Below are 21,146 nucleotides of genomic sequence, written 5' to 3' on the forward strand. Positions count from 1 at the left end.
AGACCGGGTGAGTCAGGGCTCTAAACTCTGACATAAGGGGTTTGAATTCTAGCTCCACCACTTAATGTCTGATCCTGAGCAAGCGACTCATCTTCTCTGAGTTTGCTTTCTTTCTGGGAGGAGAGCAACAACAATTCATCTTGTGAAAATTCATCTACCCTGATAATAAGTATAGTAAATGAACCATAGTGCCTATCGTGCATCAGGCTCCTGGTGAAATGCTCAATGGATTATGTCATTTAAGCCTCAAACAACCTTGCAAGGAAGATCTGTCCTTTCAAAGTACAGACTAGGACACTGAAGCTCCGAGAGACAAGGTTACTTGTCCAAAGCCACACAGCTGGTGAGTGGTGAAACTGGGACTTTGACCCAGTCCAGTTAAAGCTCCATACACGCTGTGGGCATTTTGGTAGATTTGGTACAAGCGCACGTGTGGTTTGTCTCCTGGATATGCTACCTCTCTTCCTTGACTGGAAGTCCTCAGAGTCTAGCAGCTGAGGGCTACATCATGGGTCAGCAGCACCCCGGGGGGTTCATTAAACTGTTCGTTAGCCTGGGAGTGGAAGACCCCTGAATCCCTTAGGAATTCCCTAAGGGGAAGATCCAGTGCCTTCCGACCACCTTTAGGGGGCTCAAAACAGAAACAACAGTTTACAATACTCCTGCAAACACAACCCAGGATATTCTGATTTGTATCTCAAGTTGTTTAGGGATGATGATTTTCAAACCGGTCAGAATTCCCTCTGGCAGTCATGAAGACATTGGCTTTGATAACAAGGAGGTTTGAGGGACCTTTTTGGGTTAAAAGCCAATGAGCTGGACTCAGTCCACGAGGCTTAAAGTCCTGGCATCGGAGGACTTAGGGATGTTGCATTACTCCACACAGTCTCAGTTTCTTCACCTGTAAAATGGGGATAACAATAGGACCTATCTCCTAGGCTTCTTATAAAAGAAGGTCCTTCTGGAGGTAGGTGGGGATAGACTCCAGAGGTTGTGCAGATGTTCTCATCAAATGGAAGCTGCTAGGCCCTCTTAGCCTAGGCTTGGGATCCACCAGGAGAGAGTAAGGTGGCTGTAGCTCTGAGGGGACTCCAGGAGCTGGGGACTAGGTATGGGGCCCAATCCCTGCTCAGAGTGTCCCCAGCCTCCCACTCCAACAATGAACTTGAAACTGTAGTCATTAATAAAGGTGACCCCTCCCAGAGCCCTCTCCCTGAGTCTTCCCGGAGTTGGGTTTCCTCTCTGCTCTCCCTACCCCCTTAGCCCCTCCTTAGTTCCTTGCTCCCATTACTTCCTCGGAACAAAAGTGTGCCAGCTGTGGCGATGGAGACAGCAGATGTGAACGAGTGCTGTTTAGCATACTGGATATTCAAGGGTGCCCTTCTGAGCCCACACCATGTTCTCCAGCCCCAGGGGCTCAGCAGGTTCTGTCTATTAGCATTCACGAAGGCAGACCTTAGGGAGAGGACTGGGTCTTTTCCTGGAGCGCTGCGTATTTTCCTGCCGACTGCATCCAGACTGGCAGGGGGAAGGAGTGAATCGGTCCTGGGTAGGGAACGAAGGAGGCAAAGAGTGCGTGGCAGTCCCAGGTTCCAGGCCTTCCGGAGTTTCAGTGCATTGTGGGTAGATCCATTGATCATTAAGGCTTGACAGCAAAGCCAATACATTCCAGGTAGCGGCCCAGCGCAGGGGCCAGCTTCTTTAACATCAGGGGAGTCTGGATCAGCACAAATCTTTCTGATGACCCCGTGGCGGGTTGAACTTTTACCGGCTGCAATGTGTGACCGGGTAGGGTACAGCCAGTCCCGCAGGTGGCCAAGCGTTTGAGTCCAGAGCCGAGTTCCAGCACAAAGTGAACCTGGGCGACTCTCCTGCCTTTTCTGCCCCCCAATTTCCCTATTTGTAGGACGGGAGCACAGGATTGCTCTGAGTGGGTTGTTGGAAGGTGTAAAAACCTCCCATCAGATATTCTGTTCAAGTATGTTTTTTCTTTTTCCAGCCCACCTCCTCTCCACACCAACTGGGAGCAAATCAAACGGTCTAATAACTAACTCATTAATTGGCAGTCGGTCTGACACTTCTGAGAATAACTTCATCGAATCATTTCAACTAAAGTGAGCATCAGATATAGCCACTGATCTCAAGGTAACACCAGGATACTGGTGCGTCTAACCCGATGAAGCCAGGTCCCAATTCAGGAATGACTTCTCTTACAACGACCCCACCTTTAGTGATGGCCGGAGAAATGACCGCACTGGGGGACACTGCCCTATTCCTGCCCTTCTCTCTCAAAGGACAACACCTCCGATTAAACGCCTACATTTTTAGGAGGCGTTTAATTAGATTTCTTTCTATGAATATATTTTTAAAAGCTTTTATTCTCATAACAAGCTGATAATCAGCTGTACCATAAGCCATGGGTCTTTTATTTCCCCTGGAAGAGTCCTTAATGACTAGATAGCTCTAATATTACACATGCGGAAAACCAAAGCGCAGAGTCCACGCCGCTCGCTCAGGGCCACACAGAAAGGGAGTGACGGAGTTGAGTGGGGGAACTTCGTCCACCCGGGTGGCTCTGGGAAAGGCACCGATCACGGTCGCAATTCTGCGAGAAATTGCGAGTCCCTGACCCACAAGAAATTGTACGACTGGGTCTGGGCGTCGCTGAGAGGAGACGCTCAAACAGAGCGGATGCCTGGAAATGAGCGGCCTCGCCGCTCCCGGCGGGTTTCGCGCCGTTTCGTCGCGAGTGTTTAGAAACCTTCACGACGGAGTGCAGCCGCCTGCGCCTCGCCGCCGCTCTGCTTTTTAGTTGCGCAGAGGCCGAGCTGGAGATGTGGCGAAGGTTCCCAGGAACCATCCGCGCGGTCGCAACCCCGAAGTGGGGCCTGGCGGCCTCGGCGGGAGGTCGGAGGCCCCGTCCCGAGGCCCCTAACCCGGAGCGCCTCGCCACCGCGGCCGAGCAGACGCGCGCCGCCCGCTGCAGCCCCGGCCTCGGCCGCCAGAAGGGCGCAGCTGGCGGTCGGCCCGGCCTGAACTCGGCCGCGCGTCCTTTGGCCGCAGGTTTTCGAGAAGCGCCACAGGCCCCGACCGGCAAGGGAAGGTTGCCCGGCCCAGCGGCGCAGTGGGGCCTCCGGGTCTCACCGCCGAGCTGGGAGGGAAGCTAAGTTTTCCCGCTCCTGCTGGGAGGGCAAATGTGCACAAGCCTGGGAGGCCAGGGGCGCCGAGCGCCCCTGGAACACGCCCGGGCTGGAAGGTCCTTCAGCCCCACCGTTAACTCCCGGCCTCGTGTCAGGGTGGCCCCTAGGCCGCCTCCCCAGCCCTCACTGGGGTAAGTCTCTCTTTTCTCCCAAGTATTAGAACGGTTGGTTTGGGGGAAAGAGCGCGGCGTACGCCGCAGTCGCAGCCGCGCGACCCAGAACTAATTTCTGAACTTTTTGAGGCTTCGTTTTTCCAACTGCAAAATGGTGTGGGGCGTCCACACCCCGCAGAAAACGTGTGGGTCACCGTAAACCACACTGAGTGCAAAGCTCGCTGTCGCTGGCCGGTGCTGTACAGTTTTTTGCTGTAGGGAATCGTTCCCACTTGACCAACGAAGCAAGAGACTGGCCCCAGGGCTAGTGTCTGTCTGTCTGTCTGTTTGTCCTTGTGATCAGCTCTGCCTTCCCAGACTCTACTGGTTTTGGGGCCTCCCGGGGATAATTAGGCACAGCCTAACTCCAAGGCTTCGGGCCCGCAGCCTCGCCCCTCTTGGCCTGGGGCCTAAGCATCCCTGCCTGCGGATGTACCCCGGAAACCAGAGCACTAGGAGGGCCAGGGCGAACAATCTTCGCAGGCCGACAAGCTGCCTCTTGCCTCGAAGGGCTGTATCTGTAAAGTGGGCGTGGCTTTAAGGACCCTTGAACCGAGGCTAGGCAAGGCCACGGGGAAGGGCAGCGAGTGGAAGTCTTCAGGCTTCACCCAGAGGCCTGCTGCTTCTCATCCTTAATTCCCTCCGCGGTGGGGCTGGGCTTCCACACATACCGCTGCCTTTGGAGCCTCTGTTGCTTCCTGAGGCACAGGTGGGTCCTAAATCTGGGATGAGATTGCCAAGGAAGCGTCCATGTGAGCTTCTCAGCCTACTCCGAATTCTCTTTCGCCTACACTCAGCCTTAGGAGCGCCTGCCCGATCTGGATATTTGTGTGACCGGATTCTGCCCAGAAGGGCGGTTAGGAGTGGGAACTCCTAACAGGGCACCCAGGGGCTGCAGTCCCGCACAGCCACGGTGGAAATAACCTTCACGTTTTGCACGTCGGTTGGAGGGGGTGAGGCACTAAACACCCTTGCATGGCTCATTAATCTGTCCTTCCCTTTGGGGGTGCCCACACTGCTCTGGGTGGGAGTGGGTGAGCCACACCAGTGGGCTCAGCACCCTAACTCTGAGGGACTCGAAGTCGGTCTCTGGCTGGGCAGGGCTTGGGTGGGGAGAAGCGCTCAGAGAGTGACGGAAGCACCAGAAGCACCCGGAGCCGGAAAAAACTGTTGTCCCTGAGAGCACAAGCAACACCAGGTCCCCATCCCCAGGCTTATCTGAACACCCACCCCAGGTGAGCCTCTGGGTCAGAGACCTTTTGCTCCAGCCAGGCACCAGAGAGAAAGAAAAAGACATGTTTGTGTTCCCTGAAAGGCCCAAGAATTGAGGGCCATCCTGGCACAACAACAAAAATTTAGAAAAACAAAACCACTAAGCCTTAGTATAGAGAAAAAGATTAAAAGTGAGGGAACTGGAAAGTGACCCCAGTCCCTGAGGAAGGGGCCGCTTGGCCGGCAAAGGCAAAGAAGGTCATTCTTAGATGCTCAAGTCTCCAGCCAGATGGCCCAAGTTCCCATCCTGAAGGGGGCATTCATCATACTTTTTAGCTGAGAAAATAGAAACAGTTCAAGGAAACACCAAGAGAAGGCACCTGGAGGTCTGACTCCCTCTGCCTCTCTGGGACGTAAGTCACTAGCGACCCGGATTCCGGGTAAGGCAGCAACGACGGGAGCTCCAGTTGTGTTTCTTAGACTACCCGCACCCCTTTCTCGAGCTCTGCCAGTGTACACAATCCCGCAGCCCGCGTACTACGAAGGCGCCCAAACACCCGAGCCCCGCGGGGCGGCACTTGGTCCGGAGGGAGGAGGTCATAGCGCCTGAGGGGCAGCCCCCGAATTGGGTAGCCTCAGGAAACTAATGGGAGCTGGGCCAGGAGGAGGGCATGAAGACGACCAGGAAGGAGTGGCCGAGAGAAAGATAGAAGCAAAGAGATTCTGATTTAAAGGAGAAAACAAAAAGGACAAGAGGAAGGAAGGAGGAAGAGAGGCAGGAGAAGAAACCTAGAGAGAGGAGAGAGAACGGGAGAGCCTGAAATGGGGGGGGGGGGAAGAGACGACAAAGAAACAGTTGGAAAAACTAAAAGCAATAGTGAACGAATTACATAGGGAAACAGAAAACTGTAAAGGAAAAGCAAAAGTAACGGTAACACAGAGACCAAGAGTAATGAATAGAGTAGAAAATAGAGAACGCCGTAGAGAAAGAAGTGGAAAGACAAGAAATAAGAAAACATTTAAAAGACCTAGTAAAAGGAGAGGGGAAAATCAACGAACAAGAGGAAATGTTCACGGACGCTTGGACTATGTGTCTTGTTGGAAGGGACCACCTAACGCCCAGCGCACGATCCAGAAACTCCCAGCTTCCGAGCCGAGGTAAAGCTGGGTGAACCGGGCCTGGCCGCCGCTCTCACACCTGGGCTTATGTTCCCGGCGTTCTGGACGCCCCGCCCCTCTCGTGTCCAGTGACGCCGCCGGGGTGCGGTGACGTCACATGACGCCACGCTCCACCTGTGGTCCCACGCAACCCAAAAGGGTGCAGGTGTTCTGAGTTCGTGCCCCGCACTTACTCCTCAGACGCTGAGCGTCTGGAGACGCAGGAAGTGCGCGGATTCTGTGCACACAGCCCGCTCACAGTGCGCCCAGATCCCCCACAGCCCGTCCTTGGGTCCGCCCAGGGCCTGAGGCCTCACTGGAAAAAGGGGACGGTGGGCCGGGGGGTGAGGGCTCCGAGTTCTTAGAAGTTCGAGGTCACGGGGCCTCTCACCTCCCAGGTGGGTCCGGTCCCTGACGACCTAAACATCCGCCCAGCCGAGGCCTTTCGTTCCCAATCCTGCCTGCGCCGGCCTGCGACTTCTGGGCCTAGAGTGCCCTTCCCACGTCCGCCCTACACCGCCGGCACCCAAACTGCCGGCGGCCGGCACGCACTGACCTGCACCGCGGATCCTCCCCGGGACCCGGGACCGGGGTCGCAGCTGAGGCGAAAACCGACGAAGCTTGGAGATGTGGATACGCCCCCGCACACCGCGGCTCGGCCTCGACCGCCGAAGGGGTGGGGCGCAGGGCCGGACTCGCAGAGCATTATTGGAACGAAAACGAAATAAAAGCGGCGTTAAGTGAAATAGCTAACTTTTTTATTAAATAAAACGACTTAAATAAAAGGAACGGAAAAGGAGAGGAGTGGACCCAGCCTAAACTCAGGGTGCCCCAGCCCTGGCGCTCCCCCCAGCCACCTGGTCGGCCGTCCCTCCTCCAGAGGCCCCCGCGGGGGAAGCAGGTGGCCGGTTTCTAAAGAAAAAAAGCCAAAACTTTTATTATTTACACGTTTGGGCAAAAGTACAAAGTATAATACAGGCGCCCGGCCCGGGGGGCGGTGCGGGCGAGGGGCGGAGAAACGTAAGGCGCTTTCTTTGTCAGGCCGGGGCCTGGGGCGGGACTGGGCGCGGGGCGGGGGCTCGGATTGTGCAGCCGCGCTGAGCCCGGGCCCAGCCCCCTCCACGGCCGGCGGAGATGCGGCCGCGCCCTGGGGCCTACTCGAGCTCGGAGGCCCCTGTCCCTTTCGGCCTCGGGTCCCCTCAGCCCGGCTGGGGTCCCGGGGCGCCCCGCCGGGTGGGGGCGGCGATCCTTGGCGACGGTGCGCGCCCGTGGCTCACACCAGAGAGGTGACGGCGGGGACCTTGGAGCTGTCCTCCTCCCAGGGCTGCAGATTCTGCAGAGCAAACAGCGACGAGTTGTGCAGACAGAGAGGATCGGGCTGGATGGAGTCGTTGAGGCTCTTTTGGAAGGCGTCGTGTTGCAGCTGCAGCATGAGCCGGCTCGCCTGCTGCCGCTCCGCCTCCCGCTCCTCCGCCGTCTGCCGCCTGCACCGGGGGAGGGAGAGGGACAGCACCGTCATGCACCCGGCACTGCGGGGCCGCCGGCGGGGCCCCAGCCCTCCCGGGAGCGGAGCCCAACCGGGAGCCTCGAGGCGCAGGACCCGTCTGCACCCCTGCTGGCACTGTGCGCCCGAGGCCCGCGCGTCCGGGGAGTGGGTTGGCATCGTTTGTTTTTGTTGTGTGCCGGGCGGTCGCTGGGAGGGGACTCCGCCTGCCTCCCACCTGCACGTCCGGGTATTGTGGCTTCGCCAACAACAAAGATGTTTTGTTTTGTTTTGTTTTTGCTGGATAACAAGGGCAGAGTATGCGTGTAATTGACTGGGCCCCGCGGGCATTCGGATCGCTAGGGTCCGCGGGTGGGAGGGCTGGCTCTGTACTGCCCACGAGGTGTCCCTGGGCCAGGTCAGCCTCATCCAGTTCTCCCAGGGCCTTCTCGAACCTCTCGTCCAAAACGCGATCGCTTCGCCGTTCACGGGTTGTATAAAATAGGGATCGGATAAAAACGAGGCTGGAGTCAGGATGGGGAACCCACGGGGAATACGGAGCCCGCGCGGACTGCAGGAGGTCCCGGAGGGCTGGTGGGAGGGAGAAGGAAGAGTTCGAGAGACCCCAGGGTGAGGGTTGGGTGGGGTGGATGCTGGTGAAGGTGCAGGTGAGAGGAAACTGAGCGGCCGCAGAGGCAGAAGAAAACACGGAGAGTAGAAGAGGCGCACAAGAGCGACACAGGGATGAGAATGGAGGAGAAGCCGAGGCGCGAGAGAGTGGGGAGAGAAACACAAGCCGGCGAGAGGGAGAGGAGGGAGATAAAATTTGGGAAGGAGTGGGAAGGCGCAGCCCTGGGAGGGCGGGTAGCGGGTGGCACAGAATGGGGAGTGCGCGAGGTTGCAGCGCGGGGCAAGGTGAAGGGCGGGTGCAAGACGGGCTGAGCCGGGCCTCTCTCACCGCCACTTGGTCCTCCGGTTTTGGAACCAGGTCTTGACCTGCGCGTCCGTCATTTTGAGGGACTTGGCGAGCGCCGCCCTCTCGGCCGAGGCCAGGTACTTCTGGCGATGGAAGCGCTTTTCCAGCTCGCAGATCTGCACCCGAGAAAAGGACGTGCGCGGCTTCTTACGCTTGGGCGGTGTCCTGTTCTGGTAGGGGTGGCCGATGCGCCGGGTCACGGTGAAGGGCGTGAGCGCCGCCGCCGCTGCGGAGACACACGAGGCCCCCTGAAGCCCAGCCCGGCTCCGCTGCCGTTTCGGCCCCACGCGGACCCCGTGCCGCCCGGTGGGGCGCAGGGTGCTCCGCTATTTCGTTGGTCTCCCGCGTCCCCAGCGGCGCCAAGCCGGTTGGGAGATACTCCCCTCTTCCCCCTGGGCGTAGGCTTATTTTCCCGAAACTCCCTGATTTTCCTCCCCCTACGGTAGCACGGGGCCCCGGGCGCTGAGGCCTCCGTCGCGCTTGGGCCTCCGGAATCGTTTCCCAGAGTGGAGCATTTAGGGCGCGGCGCCTCTGGCCCCGGGAGGGCCAAGGCCCGGGGCTTGTTCGCTCGCCCTGCTCACCTGTGAAGCGGTCTTTCACGAAGCGGCGGCTGCTCTCCATCCACGGGAAATTGAGGCCGCCCAGGCTGGAGACCGTGGGCACGGAGGGCATGGCGGGCAGCGCGCTAGGCAGAGGCGGTGGCACGGCCCCGGGCAGCGGCCTGTGCGCTGGCACTCGGATCACTCCGGCGGGCGCCAGGCTCAGGTTGACACTGTAAGATCCCGGGTCTTCGAAGGGTGCGCCAAGGCCAGCAAAGGAGGCGGGCAGAGACGGGTATGTGGCGCCCGGACGGCCCCCGGGGGGCCCTCCCAGGTAGCTGGCGCCGTCGGGGCCCCGCGGGGCCGGTGCGCTGTCCTGGTCCGGGCTGTTGAGGATCTGGTCGATGCCGAAGCTGATGGGCTCATGCGGGTGCGGGGTCTGCGCGCTGGCGGGCGCCTCCATCCTGGGCGGGCGGAAGGGCTGGGCTGGGCTGGGCGGGGAGGCGGCTGGGTCCCTGTTACGGCGCGGCCATGGAGCGCCCGGCGCCTCTCGTTGCACTGAAACTTTGCCAAGAGTGCGCGGGCCCGACAGGCTCTGTGTCATCTTTCTTGAACCGAACCTGGAGTTTCCGCTGCTAATTCCTCTCCCGCCGCAGCCATTGGCTGCGATCAACAAGCCTCTCTCCTCCCATTGGCTCCTGGCTTTCAATAAAGGCCTAATTCATGGAAATAGGAGCTTAGGGACTGTTCCAAGGTGACATCATTTTAACAAACGAACAATAGGTCAAATTTATTAGCCGGGATAATGGGCGGCGGATATTAGCGCCCGAACCACAGCCTCCCAAACCCGAAATCTAACGAAGCTGCAATTAGCAGACGCTCCCCGCTCCTCCCGGCCGGGGCCGCTTCCCCGGCCGCAGCGCGGGGCAGGCCAGGGCGCTCTGCTGGTGAAATTGTCGTTTGCTGAGGGGGGTTTCGTTTTCTTCCAAATTTTTTTCATCTGGGCAAAAACCAAACCATGTGAATCCTTTCAATTGCAATGGAGTTGCAAGTCCGGAAAGACCCTATGGAATCCGCGGAGGCGTCTTGGACACTCTGCCGCGGCAGAAACAACGAAAGAAGCGCACCACCCCGCGCAAGCTCCGCGATCCCAGCGCGCCGGGTGAGAGGAGCACCGCAGCGTGCTCCGCGCTCCCGAGGACACCGACCCGCGTGGGGAGAATTCGCCCCCGCTCGGGCCAGTTTGGAGACAGTCGCTGGCTCCCGCCAGGCGGACCGAGGTGTGACTTGCCGATGCCCACGCGTGCCTGGCCCTGCTGGTTCAGGGACCCAGGGTCCCTCGGTGGGGAGCGGGAATCCAGCCCTTGAAATTCGTTGCAGGACGGACGGGACTAAGGTCGCGCATGGGGACCCGTCCATGGCACGGCAGCTGGGGGTGAATCTGGGGTGCCCGAGGGGCAAGACGTGGGAGCGGCTCATCTTTAGAGCAAATAGCGGGATTTCTTTGGGAAACAGGAGCTTCGAGCCCCTCCCGCTTCAGGCCAGCCTGGGCGCTGGACCACTCCCTCCCTGCTCCCCTCTTGCTGTCAGGAACTGTCAAGGCGGGTCCAGGGGCACCGTAGACAGGACTGGACCTCACGCCAGATAATCACCCCCAGCGGCAGCCTCAGCCGTCTCTCCTGAAGGAGACAAACAGAATCGTTTTCTACTCGCGAATTCCAAAACCATTAGGTGCTAACTGACTGCTGCACCCCTGGCCGGGCCCCTCTTGAGCTCCCTGTCTGCGGACGTGGAGAGAGCTCAGATGTGCAGTTGGCCAGAAGAGTGTTCACATTGGGTCGGTCACTTTCTAGTTCAGTGACCTTGAGAAAGTGATTTCATTCATATCTTTGGGCTTGATTTTCTTGTTTGTAAAATGGGCCATGCATGCATTGCGGAATTGTCCTTAAGTCTTGCATGAAATATTGAGAGGAGGTAGGGCTTAGGGCCTGGCACAGAGTAGGCACTGAGGGGCTGTGGCTGCCCTCCCACTCCCACCCCAGCTTGACGGTTGACCTATTGCTCTGATTGCTCTGATGATTCTTGCAGATTATTTATTTGTTTGCAGTTTTAGGTTATTTGCAGAGACTCGGGATCTTGAACAGAAAAATGTATTTGTCTATCCTCAGGGTCAGTCTCAGAGCACCAAGAAACACAGGAGGCAACATGTTGGGGGTTCTTCCTAATTTCCTAATAATCTACCCCCCCCCCCCCTGCCATGACTGGGCAGTCTCAAGATCTGCAATCTTAAGGCCTGGGTTTCTGAGTCAGGTCACCTTCCTGTCTCGAAGGTGGGGAGAATGAGGCCACTGGAAAGTGAGGGGGTGAGGAGGGCAGGGTGCCTGGGGCAAGACAAGCCCTCTGCTTCCTTGGAAATCCAAGAACCTTCCAGTGGAGCGTTGACTCTATACTGGGGGCCTCCTGTTTCTATTTCAGGCTCTGCCTCCGGTGGTTTGGGGACTGTTTGGCCCCTCATTGCCCCTCCTGGAGCCTCATTTTCCTTATTTGTAAAACAGGAAGGGTAATAGCTACCTCCAGGGTGGCAGTGAGAAGTAAATGAGATAAAGTCTTTGGACATGCCTGTGAGGATTACATAATAACTTTAATGACAACAGTTAGCCACTGTAGGTTGAGAATTTAGTGTGTGCGGGGCAGGGGGCTGGGCATTTACTTATTCCTCCCAACCATCCTGTGAGGAAAGGCTGTTATTGATCCCCCTCCCTTTTTTTTTTTTACCTGATGAGGGAACTTCAGGTCAGAGAGTTCATGCAGCTCACAGCCTCCTCTCTCCAGGGCTAGGGAGTCGCCTCGCCTGCTCTACTTCCCTTGGCCCAGGGTTCCAGGCTTGTCCTCCCCACTTCCTGGCTTTGTTAAATTGGGGTTACAAAGCCCACCCCACACAGGTATGTGGGCATAGAATTTGGGGTGCGTGGGTCGCTCACTGGCTAAGTGCCCGACTTTGGCTCAAGTCATAATCTCCTCGTTCATGGGTTCGAGCCCCTTGTCAGGCTCTGTGCTGACAGCTCAGAGCCTGGAGCCTGCTTCAGATTCTGTGTCTCCCCTTCTCTCTGCCCTTCCCTGCTCGTACTCTGTCTGTCTCAAAAATAAGTAAATTAAAAAAAAAATAAAGAATTAAAGAAAAGTAGGTGGTGTGGCCCACACTGTCCCTAGGCCATGGTGAGTGGCCCAGTGCTAAGAATTTGATTCCCACCTATGTTTACCAGCTGTGGGCTTGGGGAATTTTTCACCCTTTTTGTGCCTCAGTTCCTCATCTAGTAAAGCAACAGTACCAACATCATGGGAGAAAATGAGCCCATCCAGGTGAAAACACTCAGCACTGCAAGGCTTGGGACAGAATTCTGCCTTGCCACACGGGTCCCAGCTTTCTGAGATGCCTAGTTTCTGGGTCATCCAACAGTAGGCGCTTCCGGCCACTGATAGCAACTCCCCACCCCATCCCCACCTTTCCAAACCGGACTGAGCAGAGTGGTTAGCTAGCTCAGGAAGGGGAGTAAATGGGGCAGATAGTGGTCCCTGGGACAGGGGTTCTCAAAGTGTGTGCCAGGACCAGCAGCAGCCACCCCACCTGGGACTTTGTTAGAATTGCAAAGTCTTGGACCCTTGCCCAGACCTCCTGAATCAGAAACTCAAGGGTAGGGCGAGGCAATCTGCTTTAACAAGCCCTCCAGGTGATTCTGATGCATACTCACATTCAGAAGCCAGTGCCCAGAATATTGTCCATTTCATCCAAGTTCTCGAATTCCTTGTTACAATGTTGTGGGAAGATTCTTTCGTAATTGGAAACTCTCATGCGAATCTGAGCTAGCGTCCTCTGCTCTCCATTCTCAGTGTTACTCAGCTGTGTCTTCTCTTATCATATTTGCCGAAGGTTGGTATGTTTTGCTGGCTTAAAGAGAAGACTTTTATTTCCTTATCTTCTTTTTTATGTCATCTCTTTGAGGAATGTTTTGATTTAGTTTTACTATTTTTCTTCTTTGTTGAGGTGAAAATCTAGTTAATTTTTTCAACCTTTCTTTTTTTTTAAAGAAATATATAAAAGGTCATAAATTTACCTCTAAACACCTTTTGCCCAAATACGTTTTGATGCATATTTGGTGTTCCTGTGATCATAGATTTTTGCTGTCCCTTCTTGCCTGCCATCAGTTGAACGATGACAGACACATATGCACATGACCAAGAAGAGAGATGAATATTCTAAGAACTGGGGTCATAGGGGCCAGAAAGATTTCCGAGTGCATTGCATTGCATTGTATCTTCTTCCCCATGGAGAAGCCGGGAGGACCGTTGAGCTGGTGGAGGCCTTGCTGGGAGGCGACATCCAGGAGAGAGGGGTGGGGGATAGGATGTTGGAATGCCCAACTGCCCATGTGTTGGAGGCTGGGTTAGTCCAGTCTCGTTCTGTCTGATTTCTTGTGTGAATTGGACTCAATTTCCCTATCTATGAAATGGGCTAGAGAGTGAATCAGGGCTCTTAAACATATGTGAGTCAGCAATCCTATTTGAAGGGTTGATGATGAAAATGTTATGGACTACTTCCATAGACAAAGACACACACACATAATTTGGCACACATACCACGTCACAGGTTGCTTACCTGTCTACCTTCCACTCTTGGTTCACATACCCGAGTTCAAAGTCTCTGCGGCCTCTTGCAGTTCTCAGGATGGAAGGCTCTAAAGACACCCACCCAAATGGATTCACTCGTTCATTCAGTTATTCAACACATATGTACTGAGAACCTGTTCAAATTTTCTGGACCATGTCCCAACTTTGGGGCTCAGTTTGCCCATCTGTTAGCAGCCCATCTGTTAATAGGAGTAAGGCAGTTTGAGCTCTTTGTAGCTGCCTCCCCACAATGGGAAGAGCCAAGGAAGGGACCTTCCTGAGGAGTCCTGCAAGGGCCCAGGACTGCCAGCCGGAGGAAGGCAAAGGCCACCTGGTAGTGTATGGTCTCTGTGTCCCCCTCCCCTGGCACCGGTCACGTGACTCAAGGACGAGTGGTTTAGGGAAGTGAATCTCTCACCCAGGGGCATGCAGCTGAGAAGGCTGGAGTTGGGGGTTTGAACCCAGGACTATCTTGACTCCAGAATCCGTATTTTCCTTTTTACCTCATTCTCCCATTTCTACTCGGGGAGCCTGGGAGCCTGAGGTTAGGGCTGAGCAGGCAGGGAAAATCAGTGGAGGAGCTGGGTGAAGGTGCTCGGAAGAAGAGGGGTGAGGGCTGGCCATGGTGGGTTCCCCTCTGTCTCCTCTGCTAGCTTGAGGGCTCCTTCAGGACAGAACAGTGTTGGCAGTATTTTATTCCATGTCTTGGGGCTGGGCCCACTGGAGTACACAGCTAGGTCAGATGAAGGGATAGGAAGAGGGATCCAAGTGTGTCCGGGATTGTACATGTACGTGGCTCAGCATTCACTTTCCCCAGCTCTGCCCAAGACTGGTGCCTGTCCATCTTTGAAGATACAGATCAGTTATGGTCTCTCTGTCCATCTTCCAAAATAGCCCTCCTCTCCACCGTCACTCTCTACCCCTGTTTATTTTCATCCTTACATTCGTTGCCTTCAAAACCCATCTTATTTATCCTGTTCACCAGCTCTCTGAAGGCATAGATTTCTTCTCATACTTTGCTTTATCTGTGGTAGTTGAATGAATGAGTGAATCCAGGATCTTTGTGCTGAGTCCAACCAGGGCCCTGGTCTTGAGAGGCAGAGAGGCTGGCAGCCGCATCAAGAAGCTGGCTGTGGGGCTGGGGGTCAGGATGGAGGGTGTGAGACAGGAAGGGAGAGGGGACAGGGGAGGCTGCAGAGGGGTGTGTGAGCAGGGACCAGGTGCAGGTGGCAGCATGCGGGGAGGCAGGGGCTGGTCAGTGCACACAGGCACAGGGGAGTGAGGACAGGCACTGAGGGCAGTCACATGTGGGGGCATCTGGGTACCCCCTAAGCTGATCCCATGCACTCGTTTCCCTCCACCACCCGTCAGCCATTTTCTCCATTTTGTGTTCTACAACTTTCCTCTCTCCCAGACAGATTCCTCTACTAAATTTGACTTGGCTTCAACACTTTGGTTGGGCAAATTACATTAAGATGGATGTTGCAGGTACCCTTTATGGTTTATTTATCGTGATACTGTTGTATCTCACGCTTATAAATAACTTATGTTATAGCTTTTGTTTGTGGAAATGTAACTTACATATTTTATTACGCTTTCTGTAAACCTCAAAAAGAATCTTGTCAAGGAAGCGCTCTTATCAGCAATCCAAACTATGGGACGTAAAAACCGACACTACCATTATTTTTTAATATGCCAAGGAGGCAGGTTACTCTTGCTGCAGTTTGAAAGGTTTGCTGTCATCGTAAACTTGCACCTCAATAAAACATTAAAAAGTCTCAAGAACGATTTTATGAAGTTCAGGGAGGAGGATGAATCGGTGGCAGAACCCCCCGGACACAGCACACGGGGAACCCAGGTGTTGGACTGGCCTTTGAGGGTGTCCGGCTCCATGTAGGGGTCCCGGAGGGTTCCAGACCCACCTCCCCATTCACTGTCCCTGAAGTCCTGTGACGAAGCACCCAGTTTAAGGGGCTATAAAGGATAAGAAACATGAGTTCTGGAGTCAGGTGGATCTGATTAAAAGTTTTTAAAATTGATTAAAAAATTTGTTTTTAATCTAGAGAGAGCTTGAGCGGGGAGAGGGAGAGATAGGAGAAACTTAAGCAGGCTCCACACTCAGCCTGGAGCCTAACTGGGCTCATTCCCAAGAATCTGGGATTGTGACCCGAGCTGAAATCAAGTTGGACGCCTAACCATCTGAGCCACCCAGGTATCTCAGGCCGACCGGATTTTGACCTGGCTTGTCCACTTATTAGCTATGTGGCCGGGGGGCAGTCATTTCGTCTCAGTTTTCTCATCTCTAAAATGGGGATAATATTACTTACTTGACATTCTTACTGGGAAACATTAATTTAAATGAGATAGCAATTTGCAATGCTCAGTGGGTGCTCAATAATAAATGTGCTCATAATTAATTTTCGCCTTGAAACTCTTACTTTCTGCTTTTAACTCAGCTTGCTCTCCTCTTTGAGTGCTCTTTCCCACGTCACTGTAAGGACCTGAGTTCTCCCAAAGGCTACTGCTGCCAAAATGCTGGAGTGACCTCCATCTAGATAGGGTTCCCATCTGCCAGATTTCTCACTTTCTCCCATTTCTCTCATCCAGACTATCCTAGTCTTTGTTCCAGGCTCAGCTCCCCATTGGTGGGTAACGAATTGTCAAGGGTCTCAGCTGATGGCTAGATGCCAGGCCTGTTTTGCATGATGAAAAAGACCTCCAGTATAGCTATCCAGTGGCACTTGTAGGTTGGCAGGGCTGGTGGAAGTGAGTCTGGGGGGCCAAGGGGACTCTCCTGGGCAGCTGGGATAATCACAAGACACAGGGACCTCGTGCCGGGTCATCCTGCCCATCCTCTAGAGGGCTGAATGGAAAGCACAGAACAATGGAAACATCTGGAATGTAAGAGGATCCAACTTTCTCAGGGTCAGGTTCTTCAGTCAGTGTGGTAGGCAAACAGTGAGCAAACTCAGAATACCTTCGTGTTGTTTCTTGCTTATCAGTTGGAGCAGTTGGCTCCATGTAGACCCCGCCCAGGTGACATTGCACGAAGGATTCACGTCTGCACAGCAGCCTCTGGGGGAGAATGAGATGCGGCTCCCTCTGGCCTGTACCTCGCACCTCACCCTCCCTCTGGCTCCGCAGACCTGCCTGCACTGCTTATTTCTTTCTGGTGCTGAATGTGTTACTTACACCTGTGATGTCATTCAAGCACAGGACAGATCCAACTCGTTCTCTTTCGTGTAGATTCCACAAGTTTGGGTGTGCCCTCGAATGCTTGATCTATCACCGGGATAAAGTGTCCCCCAGGGAATGGTTTCCCCAGGAGTCCTCACTATCCCTTCCCAGGGCAGGCTGTGGGTGGGGACACAGCTCCCAGACAGCTTCAGCCGTGGCGTGAGTGTGCAGTATAATGCGCCCCGGAAACACCCCAGCTTCCCTACCACCTTTCCTTCCTTAGGGTACAGAATGGAACTGCACCCTCCAAAGAAAATCAAGATTCCTTCCCAGGTTTCAAGGGAGAAACGTATAGCCACACTCAACCTCTCCAGTGTAGACTGGTTAGGAGAGCTGTGGCACGCAGCTTTGAAGATGGCTTCCAAAGATGCCTGCCTCCTGGAATCCACGCCCTTGTGTAACCCCGCCCCTTGGGTATGGGCTGGGCCTAGGGATTTACTTCCAACAGAAGACGGCAAAAGTGATGGGATGCCCCTTCTGACCTCAGCTAAGAGGCTGGACTTCCGGACTGCAGCACCGTCTCTTCGCTCTTCTGCTTCCTCTGGAAGCAAGACGCCATGTTGTGCGCTGCCCTATGGAGAGGCCCACTTGGCAAGACACCGCGGCTCTCAGAAATCTGTGAGGAACCGACTCCTAACCACGAGTGACTGTGGAAGCAGATCTTCCCCAGCTGGCCAACAATGTGGATGGCAGTCGGTGAGGGACCCTTCAGCGGAGGATCCAGCTACAGATTTCTGACCCCTAGAGACAGTGAGATGATCACTGTTGTTCTAAGCCAATGCATTTTGGGGTTATTTGTTCTGTAGCAACAGAGTTCAGAAAAGCAAATGGAAATGGATGTAAATATTAACTAGTTTCAACTCACCATTAAAAGATAATTATTTATTTTTACTTATTTGGGAAAGAGGGAGAGAGAGAGAATGACAGAGGAAGGGAGGGGCAGAGGAAGAGAGAGAGAGAATCCCGAGCAGGCTCCGTGCTGTCAGCACAGACCCAATGTGGGGCTTGATCCCACAAACTGAGAGAGATCATCACCTGAGCTGAGATCAAGAGTTGGACGCTCACGCAGGTGCCCCTCAACTCACCATTCTTAAATCCAGTTCTTCTTGGAAGAAACCAGGAATTGCTTTGAGGTGAGAGAGACATGGGTTCAGATCTTGCCTGTGTGGCCTGTGTAAGCTGTGTACCAAATATTAGCCTTACTTTTCTTATCCAAAGGGTGAGAGAAATACCATCTGCCTTCACGGGGCTCTTGAGAGGACCAAGGGGGATAACACATGGAAGGCGCCTCCTGGAATCCACGTTCTTGTGTAACCCCTCCTCTTGGGTATGGGCTGGGCCTAGGGATTTACTTCCAACAGAATATGGCAAAAGTGATGGGATGCCCCTTCTGACCTCAGCTAAGAGGCCGATACTCTGTTAAGGATTTGCTGTGTCTGTTCTCAGCCTGAGTGCTGCCTCGCAGCGTGCGCTATGAATCCCCACCACGAGCAGGCTGAGGTTGGCAGTGGGGGCAGGCCTGACAGGTCCTCTTGTGGGAGCGGCTCTCTAAGGCCAAGGCCGATGTGAAACTACCAGGTGACCTTTGGCAGTGCAGCAAAAAAAACAAGTGCACACTGTTATTTTCTTGGGAGCATTTTAATGCAGACGGTATGGTGCTTTCAGGTCCTAGAGTTTGGTAAAGAAGTGTCAGAGTAGGGGGCGCCTGGGTGGCTCCGCCAGTTAAGCGTCCGACGTCAGCTCAGATCATGATCTCATGGTTTGTGGGTTTGAGCCTCATGTCGGGCTCTGCACTGACAGCTCGGAGCCTGGAGTCTGTTTCAGATTCTGTGTCTCCCTCATTCTCTGCCCCTACGTGCACACACACACACACACACACACTCTCTCTCTCTCTCTCTCTCTCAAATATATGAATAAACATAAAAAAGTAAAAAAAAAAAGAAGTGTCAGAGTGGGACAGGCCTTCTATGAAGCACTTTTGTGAGATGAATATGCAGTCACAGGCCACCGAGAAGCAGCCATCCTCAAGTCAGACTTGTACAGATAGTTGATGTTTTATAAGGTTTAGAATTTGCCTTCTCAAGGAAAATTACATTTCCCAGTGCTAAAGAAATCTAGCAGCAGGCTAAGGCCTACTTATTCATTAAACACCAGAAGTAACCCTATCTGTAACACACATTTCCTTGATTTCCTGGGTTCACACAGAGAAGGAAAACATTTTGAGATGAACTTGGGTGATTGTGCTTTTATGTGACAAGCCTGTTGCTAACCTCAAGCATCAAGAAAGGTTTCGAGAAACACTAGTCTGAGAAACGTGATTATCACAGGAGCCTGTGGATTTACTTTGTCTTCACCAGTAAGGCCAACCTTTCATGTCTTATTAGCAATAAAGGGCACAATATTTATTACAAGCCTGAACCATGAGGACAGAGCAGTGAGCTACAAAAGCCGTAAGACAGTGGCAATCTCAAATTAATAGCCTCGTTGCAGTGTATCACAACTGGCAAGGCCGGCTTCGTGTCCTGGGTTTGGGTTAAGTTACAATCCCCACAGTAGTAAGAGTTTTTGTGGAGGGATGGAAACGCGATCCTCTGAAAATCCACGACTGTTCTGGGAGGCTCAAGAGGGCAAAGCTGTCTGGGATGTACATTTTAATTAGACACCTTCAGCTTGTCTTACAAGTTAAGTGGAGGCAGAGGACTGGGTGCCGGCACCACCCAGAACTTCTCGCAGGGGCTGCCCGACTCCTGAAGGAATATCTCTGCAGGCAGTAATTGCACAGCTTAATTCTTCTAGACCGAACCACTTCAGATTTATGCCAGTGAAAAGCAAACGTTATTTGTAAGTCATTTAATTGTGTTACTGTCTCTCAACTTTATCAGATGCTGCTGAGGCCAAGAGGGCTGCGTGCAGTCCTGTGGGAGGCTTCGGAGCGCTCCCAGGCTCGTTCTAAATGCCCACAGCTCAGAGACCCCAACGCGGCTGCTTTCAGACTCATAACAAACGACTAATTTAATGGGTTCAAATGGTATTTGTCCCAACTCAGGATCCATGTTGAAGGCAGCGTCTCCTGCACATTCACAACCTTGATTACAACAGAGTACCATTAACCAGTACACACTTAGGTTCAAACCTGGTTTATTAAGTTCTTTGGTTAAATATTGTTTCTACGCCCTTTTGGAGCATTTATAAGAACAAAGATAATGCTATTTTATAGAAAGACTGAAAACACATCTTTTGCTTTTTCAGAGCAAAGACTGAATTTACATTGTTTGTGCACTGTTATAAATTCTTATAATTAGGCCAGACTTATAAAAAGGTAGGGCTTTTGTTGTTGTTTGTTTTGAAAAATAGATTCTCCGGGGCTAGCCAACATCACTGTCCTGGGACCCGGACCCACAAGAGTCTCTTGGTAAAGGCTGCTCAGCACATGGTCAGGGAGGGCGGTCAGCTCATCATATCCAGACTGCACGGCTCGGTGCTGCCATCAGTCCGCAGCGCCTCTGCCACGTCTCTTCTGAAGATGGACAGGTTCTGGGTGAACCTGTGGAAAGAGGAAGAGAGGCCGAGGGCAGTGGGGAAGTGGAGGTTAAATGAGCCTCTGGAGGAGAAAGGCCGCTGTGGAGCTCAGGACCTTGGAGAGAGCCCCAGGTCCTGGCTGAGCTCCTGCCTCCCACCTCCACTGCCGCCCTTGCTTCTGACCACCAACACCCCCTCCTCCTCCTTCCCCTCCTGGAAAACAAGGGTTATCACCATATACACCCAGACCAAGTTGAGGGGTGCATTTTGTGGGCGTACTATTCAAAATTTTTTTTAAATCAAATTACACAGAGATGGTAAGGGATATAACGGAAAGAATCAAAGCTTATGTGCCAGGCACTGGGCTGAGTTTACATATAAATTCACTTACGCATCACAAGTCTTCCCCAAAGGTAGATATTTGTATCCTCATTTTGTGGATGAGAAAACCAGGCTTAGTGGTTCAAAATGAACGGACACTGGGCTAGATCACCAGAGTTCAAATCCCAGCTCCACCACTTCTTAACTGGGTGATCTTGGGTGAACACTCAACCTCTTGTCTTGGAGCTCAACTTGAGTGCATGGTCCAGGGAAAGCCTCTAGTCCTTGCTGGCTAGTGCTCTCTTGAACAGGAGGGCTGTTTGACATTATTTTCAGGAATTAATTGGTACTCAAATTCCCAAGCCTCAGGTGAAGCAATCACCCCCTGCCCTAGGCCCTTGGGGTGTCTCCATTCAGCAAGTCTCTTCTGCTGGCCTCGGAGGTTGCCCTTCTGAGAAGCCTGACAGGATTGTGGCATGGACAAGCAGTCAAGGGTATGTGTCTGCAGAGCCTGTCCAACTTGGTTTGTATTGCCAGAACCCAGGCTGGTGACTCCACCACACACTGCTGTGGTTACTGGGATGACTGATGATTCGCATCCCAAGTGGTGAAGCATTTGAATGTTGCCACTTTTATAAAAGGATGGGGCGGGGAGGGACTGCCCCCCAACACTTTCTCCCTCTA

At 53.7% G+C, this 21,146-nt stretch overlaps 2 protein-coding genes across 3 annotated transcripts in view; both read right to left on the minus strand.

Moving 5' to 3' along the window:
- Positions 1-6,478: 6,478 nt before the first annotated feature.
- Positions 6,479-9,329, minus strand: TLX3 (T cell leukemia homeobox 3). Its single transcript, XM_029941676.1, has 3 exons — positions 8,763-9,329; positions 8,164-8,407; positions 6,479-7,206 (listed from the first exon to the last, which is right to left on the minus strand). Exons 1-3 carry the CDS (start codon positions 9,322-9,324, stop codon positions 6,996-6,998), a joined length of 1,017 nt encoding a protein of 338 aa, XP_029797536.1. The 5' UTR covers positions 9,325-9,329; the 3' UTR covers positions 6,479-6,995.
- Positions 9,330-19,743: 10,414 nt separating this feature from the next.
- The window catches only part of RANBP17 (RAN binding protein 17), a 302,368-nt gene continuing 300,965 nt past the window's right edge, over positions 19,744-21,146 (minus strand). For both annotated transcript variants that reach the window (XM_029942874.1, XM_029942873.1), the window contains exon 28: positions 19,744-20,166. In XM_029942874.1, coding sequence (XP_029798734.1) covers positions 20,070-20,166 — 97 coding nt within the window. In that variant the 3' untranslated portion in view covers positions 19,744-20,069. The remainder of the gene's footprint in view (positions 20,167-21,146) is intronic.

The sequence above is a fragment of the Suricata suricatta genome, chromosome 6 (assembly GCF_006229205.1).
Source record: "Suricata suricatta isolate VVHF042 chromosome 6, meerkat_22Aug2017_6uvM2_HiC, whole genome shotgun sequence".
Taxonomy (NCBI): Eukaryota; Metazoa; Chordata; class Mammalia; order Carnivora; family Herpestidae; genus Suricata; species Suricata suricatta.

Bases quoted from the DNA above. Each gene is read 5' to 3' on its own strand.
- TLX3 (XM_029941676.1), bottom strand. From the start codon at position 9,324: ATGACACAGAGCCTGTCGGGCCCGCGCACTCTTGGCAAAGTTTCAGTG. The intron at 8,408-8,762 runs GTGAGCAGGGCG...GTGTCTCCGCAG, and splicing joins CGTGAAAGACCGCTTCACAG to CGGCGGCGGCGCTCACGCCC. The intron at 7,207-8,163 runs GTGAGAGAGGCC...CCCCCGGTGCAG, and splicing joins AACCGGAGGACCAAGTGGCG to GCGGCAGACGGCGGAGGAGC.